Source organism: Aspergillus brasiliensis (genome assembly GCF_001889945.1).
Source record: "Aspergillus brasiliensis CBS 101740 unplaced genomic scaffold ASPBRscaffold_20, whole genome shotgun sequence".
Lineage (NCBI taxonomy): Eukaryota > Fungi > Ascomycota > Eurotiomycetes > Eurotiales > Aspergillaceae > Aspergillus > Aspergillus brasiliensis.
The window spans coordinates 47,542-64,643 of record NW_027137461.1 but is presented as its reverse complement, the minus strand read 5'-3'; the positions used below and the strand labels follow the sequence as shown (position 1 = coordinate 64,643).

Sequence of the window (17,102 nt, the reverse complement as noted above, 5' to 3'; positions counted from 1 at the left end):
CTGATATTATAGAAAAAGGAAATACCGCACACTATAATATTCTTTTTAAAAAAGATAAATAAGGAGTTATACCTTTTAAATCTTTATAAATATATTAAAGATATAAAAGAGTAAAGATTAATATCTATTCTAATTAAGCTCTCTATTGTATAATACATGTGAAATATTTAAATCCGTCAAAAAGTTTTAGCCAGTTGTAAATCTACACGTGAAGATATTTTATCTATTCTATATCTTTATTATATATCTCCTACCTACATTACTTCAGTTCTATATAAAAAAAAAGGATCCTTAGATGTATCTTTCATGGCTATAAGATAGTTAAGATACAGCGTGCTTTCTTCTAGAATTAATTATAAGCTGGAAGTAGCTCTCCTTGACCACCTAACAGGAGAAGAATAAGAAAAGAGTACCACGGAAGCGAGAACCACATAAAGAAGTGACAGGTGCCCGATATTTTGGCCGAGAAACCCACAACTAGTCGTTCGTCACCCAGGGGTCCCAAGAATAACCATTTTGCGCATCGACCGAAATGGAATCACAAGTCTTATCGCCACCACGTTGGACTTAATGAGCCCACTTTTATCGACGACAACTGTGAGCCGCCGAATAGGCAAGGGAACACACCTCATCAGTTGGACAAGAGCTCCCAAGACTCAAGATGTACCGGACTTGACCGGGACATTCTGCTGCAGTAGAGGTGTTCTGTGTTTGATCATTTGCTTCTATAGGATCAGACTAGATAAAGAGTGAATGCTATTAGGTGTTCATCATTGAATCCAAGTTAGCAGAATGAGACCCTTTCTTACTGAGAGACGGAGGTAACTTATAGAGCTTGGGATACAGGAGATGATTTGGGGAATTAGGAATGTGGGCTGCAAACTACTTGCTTATTTAATGATAATCCTGGTCACATGGTTTACTATTTCGAATGCAGAATGTTCAATTTGGCTTGGTCGGAGTTATTTCTAGACCGTCTTGCCTGAGCCGCTGCTCAAGTGTTGTGATGGTGTTTCAGAAAATATTCAATATCATCCAAATATGGAGATGCAGTGGCTCTACTCCCCACCGCTTCATTGCTGATAGATGTGCTCTCTGGCACACTTGACGGTAAAGATCCAGATGGACGAGCAGGCTCTGCGGTAGGAACATAAACTTCGGCACTGGTCACTGGACTTTCATACGTGTCTTCCGAAGGTTTGACATCCCAGATATATTCAACCCTGCCGTCTGGATTGACGAGAAGCTGCATCTCTTCGTCCTCATCGGTATATATAATATCACAAGCACGACCGTCGATTGGATTTCCGAAAAGATCTTCGAACTCATAGTTATCATAGTCGAGGGTGCTGCCCATCTCGGGGAGTGTGTAGCTGCGGTCACCGGCGACATTGCAGGTCAGTTTGGATGATAGATCTTGACTGTCGCCCTCGAATGGAGTGCTTTGGTTCCCGTAGGACGTCATTGGGAGGCCTCTACGCATGAAGTTGGCACTGTTCATTGAAGTCGGGCGATTAGCAGCATTAATGGCTGGACCAGGATCGACTTTCCAGTTCTGCCGACCCCAGTTGTATGGGTGGTCGTATAGCCTGTTGAGAAGTGAGTCAAGGTGTGGTTAGACACTCACTGTCTGTCTTCTTCGGAACTGGGAGCTTACGGATCATCATCCAGCACACGGAATCCATGGTCAGGGACCATGGTGTTTTGGATTTTGCCCTGGCCGTCGGTATAAGTGTACGAGGCGAAGCACAGTGAGTTTGCAGTCTGCGAGTCGAAGCCATATGCGGTGACGAAGTGAGCACCGGCACCGATTCCACGGTTTCCATTCAAAGGGCCAAATTCCCTGCCAGAACACAATGAAACTTGTAGTAAGTATTCATACGTTCTAGATTATTACGGTTAATGCTTTCGACGTACCATGTTGCCGGAGGAGCAGGTTTATTGCATGTGCCCACGCGATATTTCGAGCAAGGCATCCACTGAGCCTCTTTCCAAAACTTGAAGTCATTCCCTTGCCGTCCGTTGGCAAGGCCATTGACCAATCGACAGGCCTGGGGGTTGTCATTTGCGGATTCCCAGAGATCGCCCATGGGGAATTCATCCAGCTGACACTGGGCATGCGCATCACTGGGCTGCGTACGAGCAAGTTGAACGAGTGTACGATACTCCGGAGACCGTTGGTTATTAGCCCACCATCGATACATCCGCGAATATGGTCGGTTTGCACCTGGTCGGAAGACGGTCTGTCCATTGAGTTTCTTGGTGATGGCCCATCGCTGATTATCGCAAACCTCATCCCAGCCCATGCCGTATCTGCACGTATAGGTGACAGAGCAGTCACAATGCGCGTCTTTGGTATAACTCAAGACGGGCCAGCCACCGATTTGCGTCTTCGGCTTACTGCCTGAGCCAACCTTGGGTTTCTTCGGCTTGGGTTGGCCCTTGGGGGGCGCCTGAGCTGGTCTCGATGGCTTACTAACGAAGCCAGAAGCAGTTACCGCAATACCGGCCGCAGCACACAACGCGATATCCACTGGGATACCAATCAGGGAGAGACCAAATGTCCAGGGCGCTTCCGCGATGAGAGCCACGATCGCGGCGGCACAGATGGAAGCCGTGACAACCGTTCCAATGGTGCCACCACCAGTACCACGGGGATTGAGAACTTCAAGAGCCTGATCGACTCCTCCCTCGGGTAGGCTGCGCTTGCTGAAGACACCTTGGCCGTATAAGAACATGTTTCCGGTGTTAGTCTTCGACGACGGAACGAAACCGGTGCAACAGTACGCTTGGAAACCGCCCGTGCAGGTGAGGTCGGAGGTCAGACCATTCTCGTCCACTCCATAGGAATTACTGTTCTGAGCAACGATGGTGGCATCAGGATCCGCGCAAACTGGAGTACATGGCAGTCCTACGCCACGGAAGCCCTCCCAACCACATGTGCCCATTGTGGTCTGTGGCGCACAGCATAGAGTCTGATATTCGCCCGGCTGACACACTGAGTTCTGCTGGACGTTGGCAATCTGACCGCGGGCTTCCGTAACATCGAAGTAGGTGCTGTTACAGGAGGCGCCGCAGAGCGTCCAGTAGCATGAAGCGGCGATGGAGTTTTGCAGCGTAGCATTTCCCAACTGGTTCTTGTAATCGGTGGCTTCGGCTTCAGTCACCCCGTTAGCTTGCCCGATCCCCAGCAGATCATTCATTGCATCCCCATTGGTATTATCCATGTCGATTGACCAGATCATGACGCCCCCGAGACACAGATTGTTCGCCGCTTGAATCTTTTGTTGCATGGTCACACCATCATCAAAGCTTACCCACTGGTCACCGTCCCAGGTGATCCATTTGACAGCTGCAGTAGCATCATATTGCTCAGTTGCGACGCCCGATGCTTGAATGGCCTTGATTTCCGCCATGGAAAGAGTTCCCGCTGAGTTTGTACAAGAGCCGGGGTTGCCACCTCGGGTGAATTGACAAACTCCATTGGGAGACGTACAAGACGAATCCTGAAGCGTGAAAGACCGACCATACCAACCCAAGCCCAGGACGACTTTGCTTGGTTCGACGCCCGCCATCCAAAGCAAATCAAGTCCTTCTTCAATCTCGGTGAGGTTGGTATGGGGACGGATATAAGGCCCCGTGTATTGGTTTGTCGCATCCCAAACTCCATGGATGTCGTAACTCATGAAATTAAACCAGTCCACGTAGGTTGACATCGTAACGACGTCGAAGCCCTGCAAGTACCAATAGGAAGAGGGCAATGTCACACTGATTCCGTACGAAGTCCCCCAAGAAGATCTCATCTCAGCCAGTAGTTCAGCGAAGTTGCCCGTGTCGGCGGCTTTGCCTCCACGGTCAGTTGCTGCAGGATATTCCCAGTCAATGTCCACGCCGTCAAAGCCGTATGACTGCATGAAGTTTTGCAAAGCCGAGATAAATTTGCGGCGATTGGACGCATTGCTGACCATATCGCTGAAAGCCGTGCGAGTGTTGGGGGTGTTGCCGTCATCGTTAAATGACCACCCTCCCAGCGAAATCCACGTCTCAAGATTCGGGCTCTTCTTCTTGAGGCCGGTAAAACTCTTATATAGATCGGCAGCTGCGGAAGTCATGGGCGAGATTTCAAAGGTGGAGGGATCAAAGAAGGTGAATGCGAAATTGAGATGCGTCAAGCCGACCAGCGCAAGATCATCTGGTGATCTCTTATCACATAACCGAGTACTCGAATCATCAGCCCAGCTTTCATAGTAGCCAATGCGTCGACCGCTTTCAGCCGAGCTGCCTGCACAGGAAGGTCGATTAACCGGTCCACAGGATCCGTAACCGCTCTGGCAGCCGGCGTCACAGAATAGCGAGGTCGTACCGCAGAAGCCATATTGCGAGCAACAGACATTCAGAGGACAGTTTCCCTCACCCGCGGCTGCATACTGTCCGCATGGGGCAGTTGCATTGCAGTTGGATATGCAAACATCTGGCGCACAGCTTGATGGCGCATAAGAGCAGACGCCGGTGTTACTGCAGCAGGCACCATTGTCGCAGGGAGAGCCGGGGGCACAGGATCCAGTGGGGAGACTGGCGCGCTTTTCGAGAGCGCTGCGGTCATGGAGAGATCGTTTGCTCGTTTGATTCTGGTTTCTCTGTGTTGAAAGCTCTCTGAGCAGATTTTGGTCCTTGAAAACTGGCGTATTGGGCGAGTAAGGCTGGAAAAGCGCTGGCAAAGACTTAGAGGCGTTCCGAGGAAGCTGAGGAGTCAGGTTCCACGTCTTGAGCTGAGCCTTTGATGAAGTTGGCGCGACTCCTGAGCTTGTAGACGAAGATGCGCTGGTGGCATGGACAATGGAAGCTGAGTGGGAGATTGCCACGAGGCAATAAAGGGTCAACAAACAGACCCAGAGAGCCGGGGGCCACATTTCGCTGCTCAGATTCGATAAAAGAGACGAAACGGATGATGAGCAAGAACAGAGTATGGATGGTCAGACTTGTGGAGAAGAATCTTTTGCGAACCTCTCTGTGTAATGCTGTCAAGTGACAAGCAGCTCGTTTAGTCAGGAAATGATTTGTTTTGGGGATAAGTTGCGATACAGCTCGTTCCATCCAAAACGAACTATACAAGTCGCTCGGAAATCCTTCGCCGTCGGGGTCTTTCCCTCATGCAGATTGTCCCATGACGATACGCTGGCTCATCATTCCATTGTGGCGCTTAAGATACAGCGAGACTGTTAAGCACTGCTTTGGCTCAAGAGCTAGCCTAGTAGAGTGCACAATCCCCTGAAAAGTTGGAGGGTTGCAATGAGAATTGAAACTAGACAGGGTATAGATCAGTTGAATTCCCGAGAAAGTCCGAGTCCATGTGAGCTTATGCGCCACCAACATGCCCACAGAGAACTTTGGCTGAATAAATTGCGAAGGGTTATTCGCAGGGCTAATCTCGCCTATGCAGTCGAGGCTTTGTGGTGAGATTTCAAGGCTAAATCTATAGCGACAGGACAATTCCCCTCAGTTGCAGGCTCGGTCCGAACCCGGAGGACAATCTAACGCACACATTCAGCCAATAACCAGGTACTGAAAGCTTGATATTGGCTGCTTTCCTGCATCAGCTGAGGGACGCAAATCCTCTAAGCCCCCCTACTTGAACGATGGCTGAATGCAGGGCTATCGATCTGAAGGGCTCGTGACACTCCAAGTCCCAGGGAAGAATTATCCAACTAAATTCACCAGATATAATTCCGTAAGTCAGAAGATATTAGGAACCATTGATATCTATTTTTTCATGCATATTGGAAGCTATACAGGTCTATCAACACGCATGGTGTTCCGCGGAGTTGCACCTCCCCTCGGGCCGGGCCTTGCGAGCCCTCAAACTTCGATAGGTGAAGTGGTGTATGAAGAGATATTGCCAAAGCTCGATCACACCCTGTGGCGGATATGTGCAGGTGACATGTGGTGGACGATGTGGTTGTATGGACCAGAGGTATTTAGGCGCCCCATCACCTTGCAGATAAGGGACAAAAATGTGAGACACGGAGCCGATATCATTGGTTTAGGACATCAAGATTACGCTAAGCATGCTCTAATGCAGGGATTGTAGGCTTGTGCTTTAGGCGAGGCCCTATCACGAGGCCCCCATCGTCAGGGCCAAGTCGGCGATGACTCCGGAGTAATCACCGAGTATTATCTATCTGTCTGTCTCTGTCTCGTTCATACATGGTATCCATACGGAAAGGTGACTAGACCCCAAACAGGATCTATCATAGGCGATGGCCCTGATAGACAATTTCCCTCCAGCAGGTGGTAGTTTTGCTCAGCAAATTCTGAGATTATCACCACTGAATCTTCTTCTTCTGCATGAATTTGGAGTTTTACTTTGGGTATCACGGAAAGACAATGTTGAAGATGCTGTGCCCACTGAGGCTCGTGGTCACCACATGTGTCGCATTAGCTTCACTGGTTATGGCCGACTTCCAGCTGTATACCTATTATGATAGGGACACTTTGTTAGCATCATACGGGGTGACCGACTCATGTCTTGATGCATTGTAAGTGCAAAGTCTCCGTATCAATCGTATTGTTCGTGTTCGTCTACTGAGCAATCAAGAAATGCTACAGTCGCTTGCGATCAATCCGTGTCAACATTGCTCGGCGGAGGGGTGGACTATAATTGTATGTGCTTGCAGATCAGGTCCAGATATTTGATGTTATTTGTACTGATCTTTGACATGCAGATTGGTACATGGACAACATCACAACCCTGTGCACGACGACCTGTCAAAATTCGCTCCAAGCATGGGGCTCGAGTGTGGAAACCGCGTGTGCAGGGCAGACAGTGGTCGAGCAAGGCGTGGTGGTTCAAGCCAAAGCTTTGTCTCTCTCATTGACGTATAATGCCGAGATTGCTTGTCTGCAGGACAGGTAATGATCCATTCGCCGCACTGGAACGGGAATCATAACTCGCTAACAGTCTACAGCCAATCCAATTGGTGTTTCTTTGATTCTCAGGATTGGCAAGGCAGTGATTACATCCGATATGACTCCTTGATGTGCTCTGATGACAGCGATAGTCCTGCAATCTGCAATCAAACGGGCTTCGACCTTAATTCAATAACCCCGGAAATGCAGGCTATGACAAACCTGTACAATTCCTCTTTTGTATGAGTGCCCTGGTCAGCTGTTTCTAGCTAAGATACTGACGAGTCTTAGTTCTGTAGCGAATGTTTCCTGGAGCTTTATCGAAAGCGACTGCTCGACCCGTGGTTGGCACCCACTAATTTCACGGGGTATCTGATTGATCAATTCGACAGTTTGCAGCAGAACTGTTCAACTTCGCTACCCTATACCACGTCCTCCTCCACATTGTACGTCAGCGTCCAAACAGCCACAGCTACTACCACAACAACTACTACCGCCGCGACAACAGCAACAGTGACCACCACCGCCACACCAACTTGTCTGGGACAGCTGGTTCAGCCTATCACGAATTGGCTAACATGTAACAGTCTAAGTGACTTGTGAGTAACTCTCCTCTCATGACACTATACTGAAGAAAGAGGGTCTTGTGACTGACAAATCTTTTCCTAAGATATAACGTTTCCACTGGTGATGCTCGTTCCGCAACAGGCAGCGCCGATTGTTACTTCAACACTCCCATCTGCCTACCACAACCTTGTCCAATCACCACAGTATGGGATGCACCAAGCTGGTAAGAAACGAAACCCAATTTTCATTTGAATCGAATTACACTGACTATGAAACTAAACAACATCAGTTCAGCTTTAGCCAATCTCGCCTCCAATTCCACCTACAACGTATCCGAAAGCCAATTCCTCAGCTGGAACCCCAACATCCTCGGCAGCTGTGACGGCGTCGCCAACGGCCAGCGAGTATGTCTACAAGCTCCGGGAGGAACATGGGCCACACCACCAGTGGCCATCACCGCACCCACGGGGACAAGCGCCTACTATACCACCGCCATCCCCGCATATCCGACCCAGAACGGCACGACGAGTGACTGCGGGAAATACTATCAAGTCTCTACGGGCGATGATTGCGCGACGGTGGATCTCCGATTCGGTCTGAATTTTACGACCTTGCAGTCGTTGAATACCTTCCTCACGGAGACTTGCTCGAATCTGTGGTTGGGGTATGATGTTTGTGTCGCGACGGTCTCGACGCCGGTGGTGTCGACTGATGGATCTTGTGGGTTGGGGGTGACGTGTACGGGGAGTACTTTTGGATCGTATGTCTGCCCAAATTGTCAAGTATATGAAGGTATCGCTTGTGATAATTATATGGGCTAATATGCTGAATTCAGATGCTGTTCATCGGCCGGTACATGCACGGATGACTGTGGCTCAGCGGGCAATGGAACCATCAGTACCAACGGTCTCTGTGGGCCAGACAATAACTACATGACTTGTCCAGGCTCGGAGTTTGGCGATTGCTGCAGCAGTAAGTGAGATACTTTATTTAGTTATAGCAAACAGCATGGCTGACATAAAAAAAAATCAACAGTCTACGGCTATTGCGGAAACAGCACCAGCTTCTGCGGCGCCGGCAACTGCTATGCAGGAAGCTGTGCCACAGACAACGGAGGCCCATCATTGAACGGGGAATGCGGCCCCAATTTCGCCGGAAACAAAACCTGCACCGGCACACAGTTCGGGAGTTGCTGTTCCACCAGTGGGTATTGTGGAAGTACGGAGGATTATTGCAGTCCGCCGAACTGCTACTCTGGTGCGTGTCTGACATCAGGGTATACTTCCACGAATGGAGAGTGTGGGCCGAACTTTGAAGGCAATATGACTTGTCCCGGTTCTTTGTTTGGGGATTGTTGCTCGGTGAGTGGGTATTGTGGGAATTCTACGGCGTATTGCGAGGGTTCGAATTGTTATAGTGGGGCTTGTACGTAGGATACTTTTCAAATTCCATTGATGTTGCTGGTCACTCTTGGTGCAATTGTACTGTCTGTCTATCTCACCAGGATGGGGCAATCCAGTAATCCTCCCAGGCGCCATGATCTGCATCTTGGAACATGTCGATGTCTCCCTCGACGCCATGGTCGTCTACGGTCCACACGCCACACTCGACCAATTCAGTCCATCGATCAAACAGCCTCTCCAGTCTCTGTGCGCGGTGCTCTCCGCCAAATGGATGAAAAATGCCATGCTGGAAAAGCTGCGTGAATGAGCCCGATGGCACTAATGTGCCATCACTCCGCCTGGCTCCATCCTCGTCGGCAGGATTCGGTCGGAGTGCGAATGGCAGTAGAAGGTGGAAGCCAGTTTCTTCAGCATCGTATTCGAATCGATTGACTGATGGACTATATACTCCTGTGGGCACCGGATCACCTTCGTTGAATGGCACATCATTTCTCGATCCAAAGAACAGACGATGAAGTTCTTCGTTGAAACCGATCTTGCGGCTATCATCCGCACATGCGAAGAGTAGGAATGACGGCACATCCCTGCCTTGACCTTCCGCGTTGTTAAACATCTGACGCGCTGCGAAGGCATCATTGTCATGCGGAACCTCCAGCCCCGGCGCGATTCGCTTAAAGCGTGGAGTCCTGACTCGAGTCAGAAAAGACCGAAGAAAGCATTCCTTTGGCACTAGAGCCGCGTCGAGCTCTGCATCGGTGAATAATGGTGCATCCGGGGATAGTATCGGCAAAAGAGACCGCTGCGGCATGCGTGATTCGATCGCGTCCGTGTAGCGGTCCATCGCAGCAACGGTACTATCGATCTGAGCAGGGCAGTAGGGGTGCCAACACCATAGACCAAGTTGATGTCGCGAATTCGCTTCGTCATCGGACAAGTCTCTCGGATTCCGTGGATCAGCCGTGATTTTCCCCATTCGGAGCATATGGATCCATTGGGTCAGAATGGTCTCGAGAGGAAGCCACATATCCCAATGTTCAGCCACGGGCTCGATACTTTCTGAATTCTCGATGGTCAATGGGAATGAGGCACGGTGGTTCACCTGGTCGTAGAGAACACCCAGACAGTGGGGGCCTAGATCGGGAGATGTGTCGTAGATGACCACAAACCGCTCTTTACCCTCGGAATCGTTCTTGTCTTCCAGGGGGAACGACTCATCAACAAGGTCCATGCGCAGCCTGTTCACCCAGTAGAAGAATCCTGGCGGCGGATCATAGATGGAATCCAGGAACGAGTTTAAGGATGGGTCCAGCCGGGCGCGAATAGCCTCGATCTTCTCGGGCGGCTGGTTGAAGAACCATGATTCGCCGGCTAGGGCGTCGAGATCGGGCGTAGTTGTTCCATTGCGGGCCATGTAGGCATATGCGACTAGGTAGTTGTGCAGTCTGGCGCAGCGTTGATAATCGAGGGTATCTTCATCGCGCGCGGGATTCTCGTCGGAAACGAGAGCATCTTCGATGTCAAGGATTGGTTCGGGTGTGGTGTTCATGATGAGGTCGAGGGGGGGTCTAGGAAAGTGTAGTAGTGTATGAGCGGATGCTGGTTTTATAATGAAGATGGCTAATCTCACGCGCCATGTTAGCCCGATTAGGAGTACTAATGCCTTAATCTTGATGCCTTATTATCTCTTCCGTATCCTCTTCTCCCTGTGTCCCCCCGTATATATTATCCTAGATTAATAGATATAATGACTGATATTATACCTTACCATTTTTAAAAGCAGCTCATCTATTTATATTTCTTAAAACTGTCCAAGCTATAGGGAGGCCCTAAGGGTGCACCCCACTGATAGGATTCGCCAATCTCCGCATGAGTCCAGCATGCACGTTCCTTGAGATAACAAGGGTCGAGATTCGCAATTTCGGCGGCGTGCATCGCATCCTCGCGATAGTAACGGATCACCCGTCCACACTCGTCGTACCAGATGATGAGGACCGTCCCGGCGTCAGGGCCGCCTTCGGAGGCCAACGTCTTTTCATCCACGATGTAGATGTGTCCCGCCGCTAAACGGAAGAGGTACTCCGAATAAAAGCAAATCCAAGGGTTGCCATCCTCCTCGGGGTCATAACCACTTTCCTCGGCACGCTGGGGATCTGTCTTCTCGGATTCAATTCCCTCCTCTAGAGCCTCCTGGACATTCTCTTCGTATTCTTCGAATAAACATGTATTATCCAGTAGCTGGGGAACACGCAGAAAGATCTTCTCCCAGTTGGAACCAAAGTTATACAACGATGAGTCGTTGAACACGGTATCTGAGCCGCCGCCGACCTTGGTATCGATGTACTCTTGAATCCGGGCCCACGAGCCTTCTGTCGAAGGGTCGTAGCAGGTGCGGAGCCAACATGGATTCTCGTTCAAGTCACGCTCAGCAGGGAGGCGGATACGATCCAATAGCTCTTGACTAGGTACTGGAAGGCCTCGAACAGACCTCTTCTCTAGTCTTCGCTGCTTATTTCGATATGGCTAATCCGATAGGTTAGTTTCTTTTTTTTTTTTTCTGGTTGGAGCAATGAGGGGGTCAAAATCAACTTACTTCACGACCGCAGACTCCGAGTGCCACATATTTCGCGAAAATTTCCTCGCGTTGGGCATCAACGGAGAGCGGAGAGTCTTCTTGCCAATGCTCCTAGATTATCGTCAAACCATGCGTAGTTATAATCGCTGAGGAATAGGTCTTACTAGAAGGAACAGATCAGCCTGCCAGGCTGTAAAGGTTGACATCTTGCAGAGTATTGTGAAGGATGCTGGTGGGACAGAGTGAGAGAGTTATTCGAAATCGTCTCGGTACTTAAGCCCTGGAGATGAGATGGAAATGAAATTGGGGAATCAGATATGAGGGGAAAGAAGAGAAAAGAAATGAGAGAAAAATAGGATGTAAGATGGGGTAAGCTATCTAAACCCATAATAAAGGGTCCGCCCCACTATAATAGTGCGGTCCGCTAACATTAGCTTGATAAACCAATAATTTACTAGATTGATACTGTAGAGCTCGGAGTCTGCTGTCAGTATATTGAGATAGAGCAACCTAGACCACACCGGGGACTGACTGAAGGAGAGGAATGGTGTCAATCAACCTTATAGCGACGATCTGTGGGGCTCGGTGGAGATTCAGGAGCTGCCAACTCCATCCAAGTCAAAATAGACAGTCATATGCCCTCACGGATGCAAGGGCTTAATACTGAACAAGGCAACCGTATGTTCTATCTTGGGAAAGATAAGAAGATGGGTTGATGTACCAGATAAGAGATATATCTGTTCTATATTCGTACGTGCTGATCTCAAGGTTTTGAAAGGAATCTATAGTACGGGATAGGACTTCAAATTGTAAATTGGAGCTAGTACTGCATGACCTGTAGAAGTTGTCGTGATGGACTACAGATCGGTTTGAAAGTATTCAATCCCCATCCAGACCAGACAGGGGCTCAGAACTAGGAATAATCCCTGCTGTGTTGATTTATTGATCAGATGACGAGAGTGATGATGGTGGTGGTACAGAGATCAATAACTTGGTCGAAAGGTGGTTGGTTTCGGAACCAACTACTGCTATCTGCTATCTTGATTTCTGTTTGTACTCCAATAGAGCTCGAGTTTATTGTCATCACATTCTGATCTTGTGGATACATTGCTGGACTGAACTAAGACCAGTAAACAGTACAAAAGCACACAGATGTCGAAAGATAGATAAACATCCAAACGCCCAATATCAGACTGAGGTGAAGACAGCTATACACAATGTGCATTGAACTTGTTCAAAAAGACAGTGGACCTGCAAAAGAAGTCGTATTCATTATTATCCTTCAGGTGAATGAGTGCCACCATTCAAATCCGAAACTTTTCCACTGCGTAGTATTCGGGGCATATTAGTGTTATACTTGGTTTCATATGATGCTGCAAGTGTCATGTCATGTCGTGTCATGTCGTGATCATCAAGGAGTGTAAATGGAGGGGTGAGATCGTAGAAGGAAAGTAGATGTGGAAGGACTGTAGCGACTGGCACATTGGTTGGCGGGCCAAGACAATGTATCACCGACGACGCATCACCCTGCACCTCCAAAACAGGGCGGCTTGTTTATGCTCCGTCTTCTTCGCTAATGCGAATGGCACCCTCGTTACCCACGCCGTGGGACCAGAAGCCATCAACGTTGAGGGTACTGATGTGGCAGTTAGTATAATGCTAGCGTTCAAGACCAATGAGTTGGTACATACATTCCAGGAGCGCCGTCATGCGCAATAAGCAGCCAGTATCCGAGAATACCCTGGGAGAAGATATCGTAGATGGCGAAGAGGATGGTCTCGACGTCGACGTTGATCTTCAGAGCCAAAGCTCCAGCAGCGAGGGTCCTAGTCCACATTAGTACATCGCTGAATCATCTTCGAGTTAAGGGAACATACACTGGGTACAAGAGCTTGACAAACAACATGACGCCCGACAGAGTTCCGAAAAACCGCTTGGTCTGATTGTCCTTGTTGCTGGCTGCCCGGCTTCCATGGACACTGATGTGGTAGACCGTTGTCAGGTAGCCAATGGCACTAATAGTGAACCAGACCCATCTGCGCGAGGTATGGCCCGCATAGGTGCCCAGAATGCCCGAGCCCAGCATGATAAAGTCGGCCGCGATGGCGATGAGCAGGTGGGCGCCAGGCAGACCGGAGAGCAGCGACAAGCTGATGAGACCCAACGGCTCCGTCAAGAACCAAAGGACATAGCGGAGCCAAAGGACCTGGCGGTAGTATTCCTGGGTGGTGTTGGGGACGTGCTTGTTGTGCTCTTTGAGGACGTCGAGCTTCCAGTCCATGCCTTGTCCGGTAGCCAGAGCGAGGTAGACGATAAAGGAGATGGTGCTTGCGAGAGAAACAAGAACGTGGAACACGCGTTTATTCTAACGAGACCATGATTAGTTGCTTGTTTTGTAGTCTCGTTGGGATCTCTGCAGAGAACTTACGATAGGAACCCGAGCACCTAGAACGTAGAACACCAGAGACGAGATACCCATGAGCACGGTAACCACCCTGTGTAACTCGACATTAGCTTTACTGGTCAGCTTTGCGTGAACAGCGGTCCTACCATAGTGTCCGCTTTCCAGTGTCATGCAGCACCTGGAAGATGGGGTCACTGCCGGGAACGACGGTGGGAATGGGCGCCACCGACGAGGTGGGCGATGGCTCAGGCCAAGGGAGAGTCGGAGTCTCCTTGATGAAGGACTCGATCATGTTGACAGATTTCGACAGAACTATCGACACTGATGATGGTATAGAGACAGTCCGATGCAAAAAGGTTATTGCGGGGGGGGGAAGAGAGCCTATATGACGGGGATCGACTGGGTATTTAACGGGAACCGGGAGAGCCGAGATGCAGGCTGGCCATGATCCACTGCCGTGAAGGAAAAGAGGCGCGACGATTGGGGGCATCACCATTGCCCAGCGACGAGCGTCATGCTGACCTCGATGCTGTCGTCATTGAGATTCGAGAGCGGCACGGAACCAATCACGGTGAATGCGACCGCGGACTTGAGGGGGAACCGTGTAACCGGAAGGGAATCGGGGCCGCGTCCATGTTTTGTCTAGAACTTGGAATGCTGCCTGGTCAGCAGTTGATTGCATGATACGAATGCGTCTCCGGTTTGGTGCAGATGGGGAGATGGTGAAGCTGTGAAGAGGTGAAGAGGTGAAGCTCCACCGAGACGTTGCACTCCCCGCGGAATGACGCCATTCCCAAATCCGTCATGACTCAGCTACAAGGTACCAGCTTGTTAACTAGTTAACTATCCATTTGATGGAATTCTCATTAATTCTAGATCAATGTTGTACTCCTAGTTTTATAGTTAATTCAGAAGATGAGTGATGATGGGGAAGCTCTGGTGAAAGTCTAATATTGTAAAGAGGTCTGGTCACTGGGATTCATCTCTGGTCCGGCCCCAGTTACACATGGTGATCCCTTGATCCACCAATGCCTAGACTGCCCGACATCAACTGGTTGCAAGTCACTGCACCAAACAGGCTCGTCCACGTGATGTGCAGAATCCTGTAGATCGAGCTTGCATACTCCAGTAACACCTTCCGATTCCCCAGAATCTTCCCCCACAACGGACGCCCTGTGCTCCTCATCTGAACCTGTTCACAAATGAGCACATAGATAAGCCACAATGACCTTTTCTGTTAAGAATGATATCTGTACTGTGATATCACTCACACATATTCTCCACCAAAAAGACTTATTGGTTGGAATTAGCTGACTGCCACAGCCCCTGAAGAAGCATAATCAATGGAAAAGTCTACTCTAAAAGTCTATCGGAGCTTCCTTCATCCCACTTCTTCCTGATCGCGCCGTCCGGAGGGAACGACACCACCGTATCTGCAGTCTGGATGACCCAAAATAGCACGCCCAATGCACGGAACTCCCCCTGCAATTCCAACAAGCGGTGACCGATGATGGGGTCTGCTTTCATTACTCGCCAGTCGGACCCATTGCCACCGACTCCGCGTATACATCTTTCTCCATATGCATACTCTTTGGCAGCATACCGAATATAAAGGGTCTCGAGCAATGGAAAGGTCATTGACAAGTCAACTAGTAGGGATTCGATTTCCGTGCACAAGGACAAGGAGCACTGCATCAGACAATCATCGATCCAAAGATGTTGCAGCGAATAGGGTAGCACCTTCCGAAGAGATATAGTGGGGTTGTGGACCTTCTTCTTGAGAAACGGCATCAAGTTGCTCCATCGCATGTGAACGGTCTGAAGATTAGCAAACTCGGCCAGACTCCCGAAGAAGGCAGGCGTTGGGATGTCAGCCTCTTGCCAGGTCTGGTGTTCTTGGAAAGTCAGGTTGAGGTGACGCAACGAATCTTTAGACCGTTGTAGGGGCCGATGCAGGGCAGAGTAGTCCAGGTAATCGTGCGTTCGATCTTCTCCCCAATCACCCATCTCGAGAGTCAATAATTGCAGCTTGGGGCATCTTTCCAGAAGACGGGGGAGATGAGGGAGGCCATCATTGGGCATCCGAAGATCCAGATGGGTCAGTGGAAAGACCAAGCCTTTGGGCAAGTGGAACTGGGCCCGATCACACACGTCCTTTACACAAAGCTTTCGCACGGAGGGGAGTCGGATAAAGGGAAGTATTCGGTTCAAGGAAACAGCATTTACGGCAGTCCCTCCTTGCCAAAACGCCGGGCCATTTGATAGCGAGACGTGCTTTAGGCGTGTTAGAATCCCCAACTTTGAGTTGCTCGCCCATTGAAGGACCCTTTCAAAGTGGATAGACTTCTTGAGTCGGACTTCCCCTTCGTCAACATTGTGGTCCCATTCCTCAGCCAAGGCGATAGCAAACTCCTCCAGATTATTCAGCTGCACCATGAGCAAGGCGAGCCAGGCATCTTCATATCGGTGGGTCTGATACCCGTCCTGTCGTTCGGATGAGTGTGTCAAATCTCGTTGCCAGATGTGGAACTTGCGACGATGTTTGCGTCTAGCATCGCCATAGGGCAACATAAAATGGCGGTACGTTGCTTCTGCCACTGGCTGCAGTGGGGATCGATATTGCTGATTCCCCTCGCCGTCGCTAGCGTATAGCTTCAGGGAGCGGATGAAGGGAGCGAGGGCCGGGTTGTTGAGCAGGGCGGTGGTAAACCGACGCACAGGAAGATCTTTGCTCCAGCGAATGGAATCATGTTCGGTGTCACAGTAATCATGCAATGGAAGCATGACCTGGCGGTACAGCTGCGAGATAAACAGGTTGTACCACAGCCTGGACACCAGCACCATCTGTGTGAGGTCATGCTGTGCCAGAAAGGGCAGAAACTCGAAAACAAGTTCAGCTGGGAGTCTGTGGAACATCTTGTTTACCAGGGGGTGTGACAAGTCAGGTGTGTGTGTGTGGGCAGGGAAGATGGTTTGGACAAGCCGCCCCTCCAGGACGGAGTCGTAGTGGGCAGCCTGAGTGGCTGTCAAGTCCTGCAGGAGAAGCATTTTTAATGTAGAGAAATCTTCATCAACCATGCTCTATAAAGCCTAGAATCTTGTATATGACTTATATATACCACATATAATTATGACATTATTTTCTCACATTTTTCCTAACAGTGAAAGATCCAAAATATACAATATATAATCAAACCACTATACTGATATAGCACTTCCCCAGAAAATTCTCGAAAAATCTCCATAAATA

The 17,102-nt window shown here is 49.6% G+C and overlaps 8 protein-coding genes across 8 annotated transcripts; 3 read left to right on the top strand and 5 right to left on the bottom strand.

The window, feature by feature from the left end:
• Positions 1-994: 994 nt before the first annotated feature.
• Positions 995-4,910, bottom strand: ASPBRDRAFT_59613 (uncharacterized protein; the record flags this gene model as incomplete). Its single annotated transcript, XM_067628083.1, has 4 exons — positions 995-1,589; positions 1,658-1,843; positions 1,918-4,843; positions 4,886-4,910. 4 exons carry the CDS (start codon positions 4,908-4,910, stop codon positions 995-997), a joined length of 3,732 nt encoding a protein of 1,243 aa, XP_067473747.1.
• A 641-nt stretch (positions 4,911-5,551) lies between these two features.
• On the top strand, positions 5,552-6,412 carry ASPBRDRAFT_418209 (uncharacterized protein). Its single transcript, XM_067624664.1, has 2 exons — positions 5,552-6,013; positions 6,089-6,412. Exons 1-2 carry the CDS (start codon positions 5,645-5,647, stop codon positions 6,293-6,295), a joined length of 576 nt encoding a protein of 191 aa, XP_067473746.1. The 5' UTR covers positions 5,552-5,644; the 3' UTR covers positions 6,296-6,412.
• ASPBRDRAFT_200823 (uncharacterized protein) lies at positions 6,385-8,453 on the top strand (the record flags this gene model as incomplete). The annotated part of the gene is made up of 8 exons (XM_067621478.1): positions 6,385-6,536; positions 6,596-6,660; positions 6,723-6,909; positions 6,966-7,146; positions 7,198-7,505; positions 7,577-7,696; positions 7,763-8,233; positions 8,309-8,453. 8 exons carry the CDS (start codon positions 6,385-6,387, stop codon positions 8,451-8,453), a joined length of 1,629 nt encoding a protein of 542 aa, XP_067473745.1.
• An 8-nt stretch (positions 8,454-8,461) lies between these two features.
• ASPBRDRAFT_417979 (uncharacterized protein) lies at positions 8,462-8,938 on the top strand. The gene is made up of 2 exons (XM_067624662.1): positions 8,462-8,691; positions 8,741-8,938. The coding sequence occupies exons 1-2, from the start codon at positions 8,609-8,611 to the stop codon at positions 8,904-8,906; spliced, it is 249 nt and encodes an 82-aa protein (XP_067473744.1). The 5' UTR covers positions 8,462-8,608; the 3' UTR covers positions 8,907-8,938.
• ASPBRDRAFT_48789 (uncharacterized protein) lies at positions 8,892-10,438 on the bottom strand. Its single transcript, XM_067626162.1, has one exon. It carries the CDS (start codon positions 10,420-10,422, stop codon positions 8,971-8,973), a length of 1,452 nt encoding a protein of 483 aa, XP_067473743.1. The 5' UTR covers positions 10,423-10,438; the 3' UTR covers positions 8,892-8,970.
• Positions 10,439-10,661: 223 nt separating this feature from the next.
• Positions 10,662-11,654, bottom strand: ASPBRDRAFT_137912 (uncharacterized protein; the record flags this gene model as incomplete). The annotated part of the gene is made up of 3 exons (XM_067618943.1): positions 10,662-11,396; positions 11,467-11,559; positions 11,613-11,654. 3 exons carry the CDS (start codon positions 11,652-11,654, stop codon positions 10,662-10,664), a joined length of 870 nt encoding a protein of 289 aa, XP_067473742.1.
• Positions 11,655-13,002: 1,348 nt separating this feature from the next.
• Positions 13,003-14,144, bottom strand: ASPBRDRAFT_200820 (opsin family protein; the record flags this gene model as incomplete). The annotated part of the gene is made up of 5 exons (XM_067621477.1): positions 13,003-13,084; positions 13,140-13,274; positions 13,326-13,813; positions 13,877-13,943; positions 13,999-14,144. The coding sequence occupies 5 exons, from the start codon at positions 14,142-14,144 to the stop codon at positions 13,003-13,005; spliced, it is 918 nt and encodes a 305-aa protein (XP_067473741.1).
• Positions 14,145-14,991: 847 nt separating this feature from the next.
• Positions 14,992-16,992, bottom strand: ASPBRDRAFT_48786 (uncharacterized protein). Its single transcript, XM_067626161.1, has one exon. It carries the CDS (start codon positions 16,928-16,930, stop codon positions 15,206-15,208), a length of 1,725 nt encoding a protein of 574 aa, XP_067473740.1. The 5' UTR covers positions 16,931-16,992; the 3' UTR covers positions 14,992-15,205.
• Between the last annotated feature and the right edge of the window lie 110 nt (positions 16,993-17,102).

Excerpts from the sequence above, each read along its gene's own strand:
- ASPBRDRAFT_418209 (XM_067624664.1), top strand. The coding sequence starts at position 5,645 with ATGCAGGGCTATCGATCTGAAGGGCTCGTGACACTCCAAGTCCCAGGG. Across the intron at positions 6,014-6,088 it reads TGCAGATAAGGGACAAAAAT|GCTTGTGCTTTAGGCGAGGC; the intron begins GTGAGACACGGA and ends CAGGGATTGTAG.
- ASPBRDRAFT_48786 (XM_067626161.1), bottom strand. The coding sequence starts at position 16,930 with ATGGTTGATGAAGATTTCTCTACATTAAAAATGCTTCTCCTGCAGGAC.
- ASPBRDRAFT_417979 (XM_067624662.1), top strand. The coding sequence starts at position 8,609 with ATGCGGCCCCAATTTCGCCGGAAACAAAACCTGCACCGGCACACAGTT. Across the intron at positions 8,692-8,740 it reads CACCAGTGGGTATTGTGGAA|GACATCAGGGTATACTTCCA; the intron begins GTACGGAGGATT and ends TGGTGCGTGTCT.
- ASPBRDRAFT_48789 (XM_067626162.1), bottom strand. The coding sequence starts at position 10,422 with ATGAACACCACACCCGAACCAATCCTTGACATCGAAGATGCTCTCGTT.